Source organism: Pleurodeles waltl, chromosome 11 (assembly GCF_031143425.1).
Source record: "Pleurodeles waltl isolate 20211129_DDA chromosome 11, aPleWal1.hap1.20221129, whole genome shotgun sequence".
Lineage (NCBI taxonomy): Eukaryota > Metazoa > Chordata > Amphibia > Caudata > Salamandridae > Pleurodeles > Pleurodeles waltl.
The window spans coordinates 692,755,666-692,772,065 of record NC_090450.1 but is presented as its reverse complement, the minus strand read 5'-3'; the positions used below and the strand labels follow the sequence as shown (position 1 = coordinate 692,772,065).

Here is a 16,400-nt window from a genome sequence, read left to right as displayed (position 1 = left end):
GTTGTGTCGGACAAAAAAGGAGCAGCGAAAAGGTGTTTCAGGTGTTATATAGAAGGACATTTTGCTAATGACAAGATTTGTCCCGCCTTAAAAGGGATTTGTTCGTTTTGTAAGAAGAACGGTCACTTCTCAGCAGCCTGCAGATTAAGGAAAACCAGACAAGCAGTGAATGAGGTCGTCATATGTAACAATGAGCAAGAAACAATGCTGGAGTGGATTGTGGGCAAATAACATTGCAAGTCGAGACTGGCAAAGGTCCTTCTGATGTTATTGAGGTGGAAGGAAAAAAAACGAATGTTCTATTTGACTCTGGTGCGACGATCACTATCATCGCAAACAAGTTTTATCAAGATCAGTTAAAGGGGAAGGTTAATGTAATAAAACCTGACATTAGACCTTGTGCTTATGGTGGGCAGCCTATTGAGCTTCATGGCTACTTCATAGGTTTAATAGAGTATGAAAAGCGTTTATACCACAGGGAAAGTTTATGTATCAAAAATGGTGATAGCATAATAAGCTGGGTCCATCAGAAAGATTTGGGTTTGATGTTGGACCCCAATAGTTCTCCACCTATCATACTGAAAGAGAAGTTAGGGGTTAAACTAGTGGGGGAAAGGGAAGAAGATGTGGCTTTTCTGGACAAATTTAGATCAGAATTTCCTAATGTTTTTTGCAATGAACTAGGTTGTATGAAAGGTTATAAACATAGGATACGATTGTTTCATGATGCTCAACCTTTTTGTAGTAAGGTGCATCATATTCCCTTGGCAGTAAAGCAAACAGTGAGGACTGAGTTGGAGAAACTTGAAGGACAAGGGGTCATTGAGATGGTGGAGGGTACAAAGTGGTTGGCTCCAGTTGTAGTTGCTAGGAAAGCGAATGGGAGTGTGAGATTGTGTGTTGACCGCAGGAAACTTAATAAGGGAGTGATCGTTGAAAAATATCCTCTACCCAATATTTCAGAAATGTTGATGATGCTAGGTGGGGCAAGAATGTTTACTATTGATCTTGCCTCTGCTTACCACCAAATCCAGTTAGAAGATATCACTGCCTCAGTCACTCCATTTGGCACTTTCAGATATAACAGGCTACCCTTTGGTTTAGTTTCGGCAGCCTCTGTTTTTCAGCGTGTCATGGAAAACCTGCTTGGTGGAATGATTGGGGTGGGGGTGTATCAGGATGATCAGGATGATATACTGGTGTATGGTAAGGATGAAGTTGAACACTTGGAAAGGGTAAGGAAGGTCCTTGGAAGGTTCGAGGAATACAATATCACTGTCAAGATTGGTAAGTGCAAGTTTGGTAGTCACACTATTGATTTTTGGGTCATACTTTAACAGGTGATGGATTAATGCTCAAAGTTGAGTTAGTGGATACCATTCAGAACTTGGTGCCTCCCGTAAACAAGGAAGAACTCCGGAGGTTTTTGGGGATGGTGGAGTATTACAGTAAGTTTATTAAGAATTTTGCTGATATTCTGTTAGAGAGGGAAGCATTGGCTGTATACTGGGCCATCAGAAATCTCAAGAAGTTTTTCTGGGGAAGGTCGTTTGTAGTGAGAACGGATCATAAGCCGTTATGTGAGGTGTTTAAATCTATAGGGATTGATGCTGTTTCTAGTAGGATTACTAGATGGGTAGTTGCTTTGCAGGAGTATGATTTTAAAGTAAGATACATTCCGGGCGTGGAGAATGTTTCAGGAGATGCCTTGTCCAGGTTGGTGCCCTTTAAATGTATTGGTACCGAGGAAAGTGGTGAAGAATCTGATCAGGATGAGTGTGTTTGTGAGGTTGGATTTGAGAGTATTTCTGAACAACAGTGGTTGTGTGAGCTAAAATCTGACAAAGTTTTAAGCACTGTGAGACATTTGCTACAGTCTGGTTGGAAGTATAGAGACCAGGGTGGTTTGGAGTGTAAAGACTTTTGGTTAGTAAAAGATCAACTGGCGATTGAAAAGGATTTGTTGGTTAGAGGTACCAGGCTGATTTCTCCCACTAGTTTGAGGGGAGAGTTGTTAGAACAAGCACATTTGGGAATTTCATAAACTAAGGAAAGGTTACGAATGTCGTATTGGTGGCCTGGGATGGATATCCAGATGGAAAGGTTGGTGAGAGAGTGTGTGCAATGTTCACTGAGTGATAAGATGCTGAGAGCTAGAGTTCAACCCATGGTACTAAGGAAACGTCCTGTTGGTCCTTGGCAGGACATAGCTCTAGACATTTTGGGGCCAATATATGGTAACAATTCACAAGATTATGTTCTTGTGGTGGTGGATACCTATTCCAGGTGGCCAGAAGTACATTTTACAGGAGGTATTGAAACTAATATTGTCAAATTCTTGAAAGAATTATTTTCAAGGGAAGGGATTCCCGAAACGTTATTGAAAGATAACGGTGTACAACAGGTTTCAAGGGAGATGGCAGAATTTTTGGGAGGTTGTGAATTGTTCATAAAAAGTGTGCTTTGTATCATCCCGGGACTTATGGCATGGTGGAAAGGTTCAATCGACTATTGAAATAAACTATTTCTCCGGCTAAAAACAATTGCATGCCATGGAAGGAAGAGATTTTGGGGAAAGTGTGAGAGTATAGGTTCACACCTCCCTCCAAGGAAACTCCATTTGCCCTGTTCTGGGGTAGGCAACCTAATACTATTTTGGAACCATCTTGGGTTAATAGATACTTGAGTAATAGAGGGAAGAAGGTGGTTTCTGAGGATTGGTGTGGTAAGGAGAATGCTGTCAGAGAAGCCGGGAAGAGGTGCTTTGACAAAATTCAGGCGGTTAGGACGACATAGATTGGTGGGGGTGATTGGATCAAGATAAAACAACCAGGTTTAAGGGGGGAGGTGAGTAAGTGGTCGAGATGTATGAGAGTGATTAAAACATTAAAAAATGCTGTGAAAATGGAAGATCATCGTATCTGAAATTTGAACAGGGTAGTGAATTGCAGAAGTTTGTGTGGTCGAAGGAAAGATGGACTGTCGTTGGAGCAAAACATCTCTCCTGATAAAGGACAGGAGGTCGTCGAGGAGCTCCAGCAGTATTTGCGGAAAACCAGTTTGTCTTAAAGACTGTGTGTTGGAGTAGGAGTATTGTAGTCTTATAGTTCTTTGTTTAGCAATTTATTTACTGTCTATGTATTTGGGAATTGTATTTTCTTTGTGTGTTATAGAAGGGAGGTGTGTGGTAGTCTCCTGTCAGGGCATGGTTATCAGGCTTGGTAATCAGGCTCTGGCGTGTGAGGTTGCCATAGATGTATGGGGTTCAAGAATGTGAGAGGAAACAGGCGATGTGAATCGGATGGTTGGGATGTTTGAACGGAGCTTCTTACTGCCGAAATAAAAGCTTATTTACTGTGAATCTACACGGCTCGAGATCATTTCCCTGAATGTTAAAACTGTTTTCTTTATTTTTTTCTGCACTTGTTACTCAACTTCCTAAGTGCAAGGATGTCGTTTTTAAATTCCTGCTCCACCGTATGTTTTTCCATTAAGTCATACTGTTATTGACCTGGCCCTTTGGATCCTCTTGATACTGGCAACAGTAACCTTTACTCTGCAATGTGCCTTTTGTGCACTTTTACACAAACTGTTGCGTAAACATGCATTTAGGAATGACTAATTTAATGCTTCACAGAGTAGAACGGAATCCTTCAACAGAACCCTGCTATAGAATCCTAGTTAATTACATCAGCAGTTGTTATTTTTCTTAGACCTATAGATGTAGGCAAGCATTTTGTACACTCCTCTTTGTGTTTTTCATAAGAATCGTAAGCCTGCATGTCCACACCATAGACGGAATGGTGAGCCTATATTATGAACCACGGTAAGAAGGAAAAAAAAAAGTAGAGAACAAGGAGACTAAATAGATTAAAAACACATTGACTGAGCCAAAGTGACCAGAAACTGGTACTTTGGAAGCCAGAAAGGGAGGCGCAGAATCATAAGAGAAAAGCAGCCACACAGTTGAGTAGTATTAGGTCTGGCAAGACCCCAAGAGACTTTGGCTTCTACAAAGAGTCACTCACCTTTTGACATGCTGTCCCACCCATCCTCATCATCTCACTCCATCTGCATCTCAATACATTTTCTGTCCATATCTGACTACTGGCACTGATCACAGTAACTGAAAAAACTGACCGCTGCTTCTGTTGTACAATTTTCTTGATGACCAACCTTTGCTACATTACTTTGGTGTTTAAGGTACAATTTTCTTACGTATTAAAAAATGTGTTCTGTTTTTTAGGTCCTGTTGAGGGCAGTCTTGTGACTGAACCATCAGCTGTTCAGGACGGGGTAGAGGATGATTCTGAAGAGAAGAACACACCTATTGCTGAAAAAGGAATGTTTATTAATGCCTCTCAGACCAGTGTGAAGAACCTCTCTGACACCTCAAGAAAAGAGTATAGTACACAGGATGTGGAAGACAGTGCAGTACCCAACCTACCAGATGCAGAATTGAAGATACCTTTGAGTACTGTGGAGAAAGAGAAAGCCTTAAAAGAAGACAGAAAGTATTTACCAACACAGGATGGAGAAAAGGTTGAGGAGATGCAGCCATCTCTGACTATGGTTGAGGGGGTGAAACCTATGACTTATGAGGTAAGCCCTTCAAGCCAAAATGAGGAGATGAAACTGCCAAATCAAGAAAAGGAAGAGAAAACCAGAGTGAAAACACTAACCAAAGAGCCGTGGTTGAAAGACTCCTCAATTCAGAAGTGGGAGGAGGAAAAACAACTAACGCTGGACGAGGAGAAAGTAAGTGAACCAGACAGTGAGCAGTCTTTCAGCGATGTTGCAGAGGAGGTGCCACTGGATGAGGTGGAATCACTGACGAAGAATGCAGAGGGTGTGAAGAAGCCGTTGCTTCTGGATGATGAAGAGGCAAAGACCTTGTTCGAAGCTTTGTGGGAGGATGTAAATGAGGAAGCCGATGCCTCAAACTTTTCTGAGGAGTCAGAGGGTGGTCAACCAAATGCGACCAGTGTTCCACTGAACGAGGATGACTTGGTGAAAGCTTCAATCCCACAGATGGGAGACAACGAAACATTACAAGATGACAGTTACACAGTGTTTGTCTTTGAGAAGGATGATGATGATGAAGATGCAGTGTCCCAATCCCATGAGGAATATGGCAATGCTAACACATGGGTGATCTTCGAGGAGGATGAGGACGATGAAGATACAACTTCTGAGTCCTGGATAGAACCTGGCGAAATGACGTGGTTAGCGTTTGATGATGAGGACAACTCCAATGAAAGCATGATGAGGAACAGCAGTGTTTTAATTTCACAGAGGCAAGATGACGGTGACAAAGATGGAGTTCTAGTCCGCCTGGAACCAGGCGATGATGATGATGCAACTCCAGAGTCACAGGAGGGTTTTGATGAAATTTTGTATCAGGACAGAAATAATGGTATCAAGACTGGATATGATTTTTCAGACCAGAAGAATCGGAACAGCCAAAAAGAAGAGACCTTAAGCAGACATTTCTATGCTTACCTGGTGGCTACAGCGATAATCATAATTATTCTATATGCTGTTTACCACAATAATGGAAAGGTATAGTAGATCTGTACACATTTCCACTTGTATTCTTTTCCTGTTATGTTAAATCCGTTGTTTATCTTATGTCTGTGTTTGTCCTTCTGCCTATAATGACAACAGAAACACTAAAGTTTGTTATTGACGGTTAAAAACACAAGATGCCAACTGATTATACCAATGCCTTTCATCTAACAAAAGGATGCCCCTTCCATTTCTCTCTGATTTGAAGAAAAGGGACCCAGCCTGGGTCCCCTACACTAGTGGGCAGGGCTATTGTTATTTGGAACACCGACATTTGGCAGCAGTTTCATTTATAGCTGTGGCCTTTTCCTCGTTTTGTGAGTGAAGCCACACCTCTTTTGGGATAGTAGTTGTGGAGGGGAGGGCGAGGGCAAGAGTTGTCTGGATCCCATAGTACATATACTGTTCTCCTTCAACTCACGGTTGCCTTTACCACCCCATTACAAGGTACAAATACCTATTTATCTAGCGATCTAAGTTGTGATGCCTGTGATTGCCGTAGTGTGGCCCAGTATAGGGAAGGCACTGTGAGCCAGAGGTTGGCGGACATTTTGCATGCTTTGGTTCTTCTGCCTTAGATGGAAGATTGTAAGGTGCTGCATTGTTTATATCGCACACTCCAACCGCTTGTGCTGTTTGAAGTTCCCTTACCTTGCATTTATAAAGAAAGCAGTGGTGTGTGGATAGGAAGGGTATTAGTTGTTCTGAATTATATGCAGAGGTTTGTGATGAGGACCTGCTCTGTTTCCCAGTGACCTTGTCTTTACATAAACTATAGTTCTTGGAAAGAAGTATTATGAGGAGCACTTGTGTCGGAAGGTAACAACAAAGGGTGCTGGGTAGAGCAAGGACATTCTTGTGAGAAGATGGAAGCATTTGGGGGAAGTCTTGGTGGGAATCAAGTATATGGTCCAGAGATGGCCTCCATTCATGGGACTGCAAGCTAATGACTAAGGGTGGTTGGCTGTTCCACTTTGAGAGTGACTTGAAGACCGTGACAGCTCCGAAGCAAAGCAATACTGAAATCAGGTAGCACCCAAACACAAGTGACACTGTATTACCCAATATGCAAAGTAAGCATACAAATAGGAATTTGTGCATGTACCACCTAGATGCAGGTAACCCTAAATAAGATTATATAAGACTGTATATATGTAACACCTAGATGCATGTGACAATATATGAAGGTAGCACCTGGTTGCAAAGTGGGACTGTGCAGAGATGGCACCTATGTGAATGTGACTCTGCAATGTCATTAGCCATATGCAAAGTAAGGCTGTCTGCAGTTACCACCCTGATGTAAGTAACACTGTATAAATTACTACTCGAATCTAAAGTGTGCAGGTGACCGGTTAAAACAAGATTTCATTCATAAACCTGTTTATTCTGTTGAATAATGATCATAGGTTTATCGGATAAGTCATTGAAACCCTCTTTCTTTGAATCTAAAATCCTGTTTTTTTTTTTTTGTTTTTTTTTTCCTCTATCTATCTATCTATCTATCTATCTATCTATCTATCTATCTATCTATCTATCTTTCTTTTTGCAAATGGGAGTGCCGGCATTTGGATGTTGATATGGACATGAAGCATAAGCATCTGCAATCTCGTAGGTTGTTTGACAAAGGTATATCAGATAACAAAAAAATCTAACAAAATGGCCCCATCAGAGAAGATTGGGGTTGGGAGGGGAGTTATGTCACCCTTGGAATAGCTTTGCAATCCCTGCTAAAGTTTAGCAGCAGCTTACCTAAATCCCCTCCCCCTTATTCTTCAAATGAAATTTCTTGGCACGAAAATACTCTTTTCGTGACTTACTGAGGTTGGGGGAAAAATGAAGTGAATTGACATAGTTTGAAATAACCGCCGAAGGGAGAAGCATCAGCATTGCATTCTCTAATCCACAGTTTATATGCAATGCAGGACACAGTCCAAATTCAGTTTAGCCATGGAAAGTCCATAATGCAAAATAGGCATTGCCGGTTGTTCATGCACAGGCTTCTGAGGCTATTTTGCAACCAAATATATTTTTTTATTTTTTTAACCGTTTACATTTCCACTTGCGCTCTTCGTATTTTTAGGAAAAAAGATATCAGTGCTGCAAGAAACTTGGATTTGTGATCTTATGTCAGGGCTTTTTCAGATACCTACAAGCAATTGTGATTTACTTTGAGGGACAGTGTGCCTCATATGCAGCTCTCATAGCCAGTTCGGAACTGCTTGGTGACCCCGAAAGACCACCTGCATTTTTCTTACCTTTGGTTCTGCCTTGGTTGGATGCCCTTTGCCTTCTAGAAGCGGATAGAATGGAAGGCTCTAAGACTAGTAATAGTTGTGCTCTCGGAAGAATAGTGGTTGGTGTGTCAACCTATATAACCTTCCTCCAGCCCTGAACACATTTCAAGCTTCTAGCAAATAATATTGTTTTCTTTGGCCCACTTTTATGTTGTTTGTGTTTTGGTATCTTTTTATACCTTCCTTTGCCCTGATAAAGGTTTCACGAGGGTGATTTTGTGATCAAGCATCTTCTTTAGTGTAAGTGCCATCCTTAAGTGTGACACTTGTAGGCACAGACTGCACAATACTAGAAAATCCCTAAGCTCACTGGGAAACGACCACGAGAGTGTGTCAGAGGACCATATAATAGAGTCAAAACCGTGTAATGCTAGCGGGAAGAAAGCCAAAAATATGGAATAACATGCAGTCCTTCTTACACCCTCATGGCACCAAGCTACTAACTCATTGGTGCCTGTACAGCAAATGCCACTTCTCAGCCAACCATCCCTTGCAGGTCCAAGGGATCATGTTAGTTGGACCTCACCACACCCCATGCTCCTTACACATATCATTTGCTAACTGTTGCCAGCTAGCAGCACTCTATTGTTCACACAACCATACCTCAAAGAACCAACACCTGCGTTCAACCAGCAAGGCAACAAAGCTATGTAATGGGCAAATAATTCAATTTGAAGACACGTCAGGCTGCCATAGGACAAATGTTCATCCTTGTGGAGCAAAATAAATGAGAAAGAGCTTTGACACGTACCCATACACAAAAATCAATACATAGTCTGAGCAGGACTGTACATGTCATATCACTCCCACTCATAAATACGAACCAACACTGAATAATACTTTGAACTAATTCGGCACAAAAGCATCAGATAACAGTGACTCCAGTCTATGAAGGAGCCGTGATCCTCAAAGATCTACAAGGCAACAGAGTTTGCAAAGGTCGCCATACAAACGGTGTCAACATCACCTTATTTTCTTGATCAAATTAAAGCTTAATCAGTCTGTGATCTGTTAGACACTTCACGAGTGGCACAAGAAGGTGTTTGCAGAAGTGGCACAACTGAAATGGTCACATTGCAAATATTTAATTCTTGCTTGAAAACAGATGACATTTTGAGCTGCGCCTTGGTTATCCGGTCACAGCGACCGGCCTAGAGCCAGCTGTTAGTACATTCTGTGCTCTAGAAGCTAAGTTAACAATTAACAGATCTGCTTCTTCTGTCTACTTAAACCTGCTCCCTCCTCCTGCCTGTGTTTCCTGTGGTTTCAGTACTTTATGTGCAATCACCTATTACAAAATAATACCTTTCCCTAGTGGGTTACTCATCCACACCTTTCTCATAATAAATGTTGACCGGCTATAGTGCACACTGAAGGCCGTCACAAACATATTGTGTGTTCCAGTTATTGGATCTCAAAAACACTCATCTGATTGACTCTAATAGAAGTCTGAGTCTTCCTGTCTGCTTTTGTACCTGTAGTTTGTAGGTTGTGAACTTGTCACTGCAGTGGTTTGGTCTGCATAATGAGCTGTCCTACCAACAGCAACCACTCTGATTTTGGGTTTTCCTGGGGTTTGCAAAACGTCTGTGTGGCAGATCGAGGACCTCTGCTATACTGGTGGTGGAAAATATGCTGAATTTGTAAGTAGGCTACCATAGCAACGATGGATTATCAACATCCCTTTCTTTTGTGGCCCCTCTTGTGGATGGTGGTGGGGAATAGAGGGATAATAGTCTGATTCTGACATGGTTAGTATTGGATAATAGAATTCTACCTCCTGACTGGAGTGTATCGCAGAATTCACTGTCAGTTCCCATATATCTTCTCTCCCTAACTAAAACAAACCTTTGGAAACTTCCCAGAGTCAACGGTATTAAGGCGCTATGTGCAACAGGGCAACTGAAGTGACACTGACCAAATCACAAAAGGAAGCTTTGTGATCTACTTTTAAACTGAGGCTGAGTGACACATCATTCCCATCCTTAATTCTTCGTACTTGCGCTAGCCTGTTCTATGGGATCCCACATTTCATCTGGGGTGCTTTCAGCTGTCCTTCTCCTTGAACTCTTACAATTCTAGTGAGTACTTAGGTCAGACGCTTTCTTCTCCAGTTCACTGACCAACCACATGCATGCACTTGTAAATTACAGGCAACGCTCAAAATTGGTCCTGTTTGGCTACAGGGGGCCACTGAAGTACCTAGAGAGTGCGTAAGCACAACCACCAATCTTGCCACATAATAGTGAATCTTCTATAGGCGACCAAGCCCTTTTATTTGGGATGGTTACAAAGACTGTAGTCCTGGCAAGAACCTGGAATTGCCTGGGTCAGAGTGACTCCATTTCGGCAGCCGTGACTGACGAAGAGAAAGCAGGTAGATATATGAACAGCATAGTTTAGGAAACTGGCGGGCCTGTCTCTATTGCCTGACAATGCCATCAAATGCCACACAGAGTTTTTTTAACCTCATGAGAGTTTAATAGTGGAACCACTAATTGATGGTGAAACACACGAAGGCAACCAGAGCATGGAAACCCAAGTAATGTTAGTTCGATCTTCTGTCCATTCTAGTATATCCAGCTAGCCCGAATGCAGATCTGGATCGCCTCCACCAGTTGTTAGAGCTAAGCAATTAATGGCAAAAGCTCCTCTTAGTGGAAAACAACTCTGTTTTGTGCCTAGATGTGAAACTGTACCCCCTTTCCTCAAGTAATTTAAAAGTTTCACACTCCGATTGCAAAGCACAAGAGATTGTGGTTTTAATACTTGTATTTGCCACAAAACAAGGGCAAAGTAAAATAACCAACACATACTTAAACACAAATTAGCTCGGCAACGAAGCCATGGGGGAAATGTTCATCTTAAAGGTGCTGGCGTGTTCTCAGCATGGTAGAGGGAACATGCTCCCCTTTCTTTACAAAGGTTTTTGTGTTTTTTATGACTTGGGCTCCGCAACTATGGAAAACGTGGCTTACCGCCAACATCTTTTGCTGATCATTTTCTGTGGGCGGCATGTCAGGTAAGCCGCGCCGCTAAATTGAATGGCACAGATGGAGAATTTATTGTCCTTTTGCAAATTCTGTTACTTTCCAAATCTAAATGTTTCTTTAAGACAATTCGGTGAATTTATGGTCTGGATTTGGTGCTGGCAAAAACTGCTAATTTGAAACCAGGAGCCTGAGTTTTTCTGCAGCAGCACAAGTTGATCACATTGCCCGCCAGTGCCATCTTGTCACACTCCCCACCAGTGACAGTCTCACACTGGTCACAAAAGGCATGCTTAGGAGGGCCATATAGGTAGGAGATACATTTTGGGCTTACTAAACTCGTGTGCAGACGACCCGGAAGATATGTCGCTGTTGTGCCATTTGTAATGCTGGTTGTTTGCGGAAAATCATGGAAAAAGGTGTATCCTTTATAAGATAGTGTAACATAAAATAGAGCAACGGAAGCTGCAGGAGAATGAGGGCAGACCTCAAGTTGCAACTGAAAAGGAAGACATCCATCACTGGTGTCTTTAGCAGATGGAAAACATAGGTCAGCAGAAGGTTAGGGAGATATACAAAGTGAGAGAGAAGTACCAGTTCACATTGTGACTCCTGTTGATTGGCTATAGGATGCTAAACTCGTCACCTCGTGGAATTCTGTGAGCGCAAGTGTGTGTGACTATGTGTACTTGCGGATCTACTAGTGATGGCCCCAGAATAACCTAGTGCCATGTTGGTTTGTGCATCCCACTTCAAAGACAAATCCATCCTGCCTATACACCGGTTGGGAGAATGGGATTAGTGGGGCATTAGTAGTATTTGATGAGGACCCCTCAAAGTTGCAAAGTTTGAACTTTTTCTCTCTTTTTTTTCCAAAGATCATTGCTTTTGTCATGGAGAAAAAATCTAAAGGAGGTTGGCGTACCAGTGATGCAAATTACCAGTTCCTCGATAACAAGGTAAAATGCTGTCCTCAATGTATGCCTCTCCTCTGTAAGTGTTTTATGAAAAGTGCTGCAGGATTCCTGAAAGTGTTTCATACCCCAGATGTTACTTTCGATGTGGAAGCTCCAGTTTCTTCAATTGTCTAGAGAAAAATGTGCTTGCTGAACTCCAACCAAAGTGTCCAAGCTATTGGAACCTTTTTTCCAAACCTTCTGCAGAAAATCCCCCCCTATTTCTTTAAACTGGAGAAAGATCTTAGACATTGAGGCAAACTGAGGATAACAGATGGGTTATTTGAAAAAGTGAACGCTATTTGTGGTTGCCCTCTGACAAATTGTTGACTGTTGATTGGTGACTGTTTTCAAAGGTGCACTATTTCAAAGTGTCAGGAGCATCAAGTGGCACTGAATTGGTTCTTCTACCCTGTGCCTAGCCATCAGAATGCAGCATATTTTGTTAGTGGATAAAGCTGCAATAACTGTTCAAAGTATTTGAATGATTGTTTTGTATTTTTGTTGAGAGAAATCCCTGTATGATCCGGACACCCACTTAGGTGTGATGTAAGTAAAATATGATATATATATGTATATATATATTTTTTATTTAACCAAAACCACCCCAGCTGATCTGTGGTCAGGAAGCAACTCTCCAACACTTGCTGTCATAGAAACATAAATCTGGATACTCAAGCTGGCCCACGTGGCACATTGTCTGCTCATTAATCTTCATTATTTTGACATATTTTTTCCTGCCTGCTTTACACTTGTCCTGTCAATACTCTAGTCCCACTTCATCTGTCCCGGACATTTATTAGTTTATTTAATTTGGTTGTCTGCACCACTTCTGGTGGATGAATTTTTCTGCATTTCTACCCTGTTATGACAAATATTTCCTGGCAGACCTCCTGAGCACCTCTTTGTTTTGTTATAGGGAACCACTTAAACCAGAGGCTGTTACCGTAAATGCACCATCTTGTGCTCTTAATTATTTTCTTTATTAATTTGACTTGCTCTTAAGTTCCCAGTGAAAACATGTTTATGGTCTTGAGAGCTTCCTAATAGACCAGAGTTTAAATCATGATCATCCGTGTCTTATCTCGAGTCCACTTTAATCCTTCTGAATACGCAGCCCTTAAATGGAGAGCAGTAATATAGATGTGACCAGCATCTCCTTGTTGAGGTAGTAGATGTGACCTGTACATTTGTACTACTAACTCCAATTGTATGCTGGCCATTACCCATGCCTGTATTGCTCGGTGGTTGTTTTGCTTGCCATGTATTTGCATTCTATTGTTTAATACACTGGTACCCAACGTTGACTCATGAGAGCTGGAGCCATGCCAGATGTAAAGAGTTTTCTGGCTAGACACTTGAAATAAATGTAGATACTTGTAATTTTGATGGAATGCTGTTCGTTGCCCTGAATATCTGCCATATCACAGGCCCTCGTAGGTCAATATTGGACATTGTTGGTTTAGCAAGTTTGAAGTCAACCGGTATATCAGGAATATTTACTTACTAAGGTTGAATCTGAGGCCTCACTTCTGAATTATGTTCTTCTTCTCTTATTTTTTTCATTTAATAAAAAAAAAAGTGTCTCTACATCAATTATTATGATAGTCGCTTGTACTACTGATATGATCCTCCACCAGGGAGTAATTGTACAAATCCCCAGGCTGCTGCGTGGCCTGTGGGTTGTATGCTGCTCACTTATGTGTATGTTCAGTAATACATCCAGTGTTTTTCTTTTTTTTGCTCCCAAAATTAGGTGTAATGGATTTCCCTCACTGTGGAGCCTGAAGTATCTATAGCTGGTGGCGGATCTGGAGATATAGATTGTGCAATGATGGAATACTGAACAGATGAATATATGGATCAACGATTGAGGCAGAGGTCGATTGTTTCGATTTTGCACTAAGGTTTTTGTAGCACAAATATCTAGGGCCATCTATTTCTGATTTGTTTTGTCTTCTTTGCTAACTCCTATTTTTTTGGGCATTTTAGGCACTGGATTTATTTCAAAGAATGATTTTGGGGGGATTGTTGTGGTATCACTTGTACTGGTGCCGGACTTATTTCTAGGTAGCATACGGTGCTGTTTTTCCACTGGTTCTAAATTGTATGATTCTGATCAAAGCACATGCTTGTGTGATTCTTACAAACAGCAGAATGTTGCCTGAAACCTGCATTTCTGGGAATTTTGTGGCACATTTGTTTGAAATATGTTGTCAATATGGGGTTAATACATGACCTTTCTGTGAGGAAATTTCCTTAGGCTGCATATTTGACTGTCTAAAGAGCACTTCATATTTAGTCCGTGACATTACATGAAGTTTCTTTATGGAGTTTTGAAAGGGTGGGGGAGGGGTTGACAGATTGCACTAGCACTCCGCACTACCATTCTACTTTTGATTGTGATTTACAAACCAAAAAATCCCAACATTACACTCACACCTAACATGGAAAGTGATGTACATATTTATGTATGTATATTTAGGATTCTGCAGCGGACCTTGTGCAATATTGCTGTTTTTCTGGTTGCATGCCTTTGTTCCTCGTTTTATTTTTAGACATTGTCCCCTTTAGTGGTCGCCTGACCTCCCCTGGCATTTCCCATGATTCCCCCATACTCCATTTAAAGAGCTGTTGTAAGGTGGGAACTTAAATATCAGGAAATCTTAATGCCACTTGTGGTACAGATGAAGCAGGGAACTAAAAGTCAATATTTCCGTTAATGGGGTATTGCATATTTTAGCCACAAACTATTTTTCGAAACTATAATATATGGCTCTTCCTTTACATACTGAGGGTTCCATCATAGCTAAATAAATAATCACTCTTTACAATAAATGCAAACAAAATTCAGCTAAACACAGCATCGCCACCTGGCCACATGCTTCTAAGCAGGAATGTTCCCAGAATTGTTTTTGGAAGAATAAAAAATATATATTTTAAACTGTGAGGCTTGAAATCTCATATCTGTCCTCGAAAATAGCAAGATTTTTTGTAAAAACAGAAGTTCCTTAGTCTAAATTTAAAATGTGAACAAATGCTAGTTTAAACATCACTTTTGAATACTCTGTATTTTAAGTTTTGTTTTCAGATGCGCCATGCCTGCTGCTGTGTATTTTTAGGTAGGTTTAAAGAAATGTCTCATTACAGGCAGCCTCTAGCTGGTTGTGAACAACAAATCTTATTGTACTGATGTGGAGGACAATGCACATTGATCGATCGTATCTCCACTGAAAATATTGCAAATTTCAAATAAAATAATATATTATTATAGTGAGCCTTTGTAATGCCCCTTTCCTAGGTGCCAGGGCTGCTGTTAAATGCTGAAATTGTATATTTTTTAATATTTTATAGAATGGAGTTAAAAAAATAAATATATATTGCTTTTTCTGCATCTTTGTATGCTGAATGTAGGAAACCAAGTTAATCTGTGGGTCAGCAACACCCTTTCCAGGTATTGTAAACTGGCTGACTTCACTGCGCACCTTTTGAAATGTCAGTTTTTTTCTGCACAATTATCTTTATTGTGTACTCTTTGGAAGACAGGAGTGCCCTAACAATCAACATCCTAAGCCTTTCAGTGGGACTCTGGGGAAAAATAAAATGTTTCTGAAGGCAAGACCAGCCTGGGACACCTGAAACCAGTTTGAGTGGCTGTATGCTGAATAACCTGTTCTCCACGTCTCACCCAGTACTGCTTGACAATCATTTTTGCTTTTCACAATGCTGTAGCTCTTTTTATTTACACTTCCATTGTAAGAGTCATGTGCGCAAAAGATTTTTTTTCGCTGAACGTTGTGTTGTTTCTTCTTTAAGGGTGTATGATCTACTCCGGAAGATGCACGCTTGCCACACGCCGAACCCCCCCCCCCCCCCCCCCCCCCAAAACAAAATCGAAATAAAAGTGTGTCAAAGCTATGGTGTTTGTGATATACTACCACTAGAATTGTCATTTGTTCCCTCTGGCACAATTCTATGAATGCATAGTCATCCTGTATTGAGAGTGCTGTAACACTTCCATTAACGCTACGCGTTATCCCTAACAACGTGCTTGAATTATATACTTTCTGATCTGAATACCTAGCCTTTACTAGATGTTTGTGAACGTTGAAAACTGGCAAATCTGGTTGGAGAAAAGCTGATCTAGCAGTGAAATGGCTGGTTTGTTACTAAATGAATCAATTAATTATCTTAACCGCCTTTCCTCTGATTTTTACCACTACCTTCGGTGACAAGTCTAGGCTTTTGCTTTTGAAGTTAACTATTTGCTAGTTTCTGAAATGTGCTGTTTAGCGGACAGTTGACCACCATAATTCCACATAGGCTTTGTATATATGCTACTGTAGTCTAGAACAATTAAAATTGATCTTTTCTGCCTTCAGAAAGGTGATAATCATAATTAATCTTTTGTATAATGACTATAGTTAGATCACGTATTATCTTTAGAGTTTAGGGTTGCTTTGAATTATTCACTAATGTTTCTGTCCTGATGCAGTTGGATCTTTGACCTATCAAATCAAGCAAAATATTCTACTAAATCTCCTTCATCAGAAAATATTGGTATCCTCTTGTCCAAATGAACACTTTTCAAC

At 41.0% G+C, this 16,400-nt stretch overlaps 1 protein-coding gene across 1 annotated transcript in view; it reads left to right on the top strand.

Moving 5' to 3' along the window:
- The window catches only part of LOC138265985 (trans-Golgi network integral membrane protein 2-like), a 30,075-nt gene extending 14,374 nt beyond the window's left edge, over positions 1-15,701 (top strand). The window contains exons 2-4 of the mRNA XM_069214233.1: positions 4,247-5,562; positions 11,731-11,811; positions 13,565-15,701. Coding sequence (XP_069070334.1) covers positions 4,247-5,562; positions 11,731-11,811; positions 13,565-13,570 — 1,403 coding nt within the window. The 3' untranslated portion in view covers positions 13,571-15,701. The remainder of the gene's footprint in view (positions 1-4,246; positions 5,563-11,730; positions 11,812-13,564) is intronic.
- The last annotated feature ends 699 nt before the right edge of the window (positions 15,702-16,400 follow it).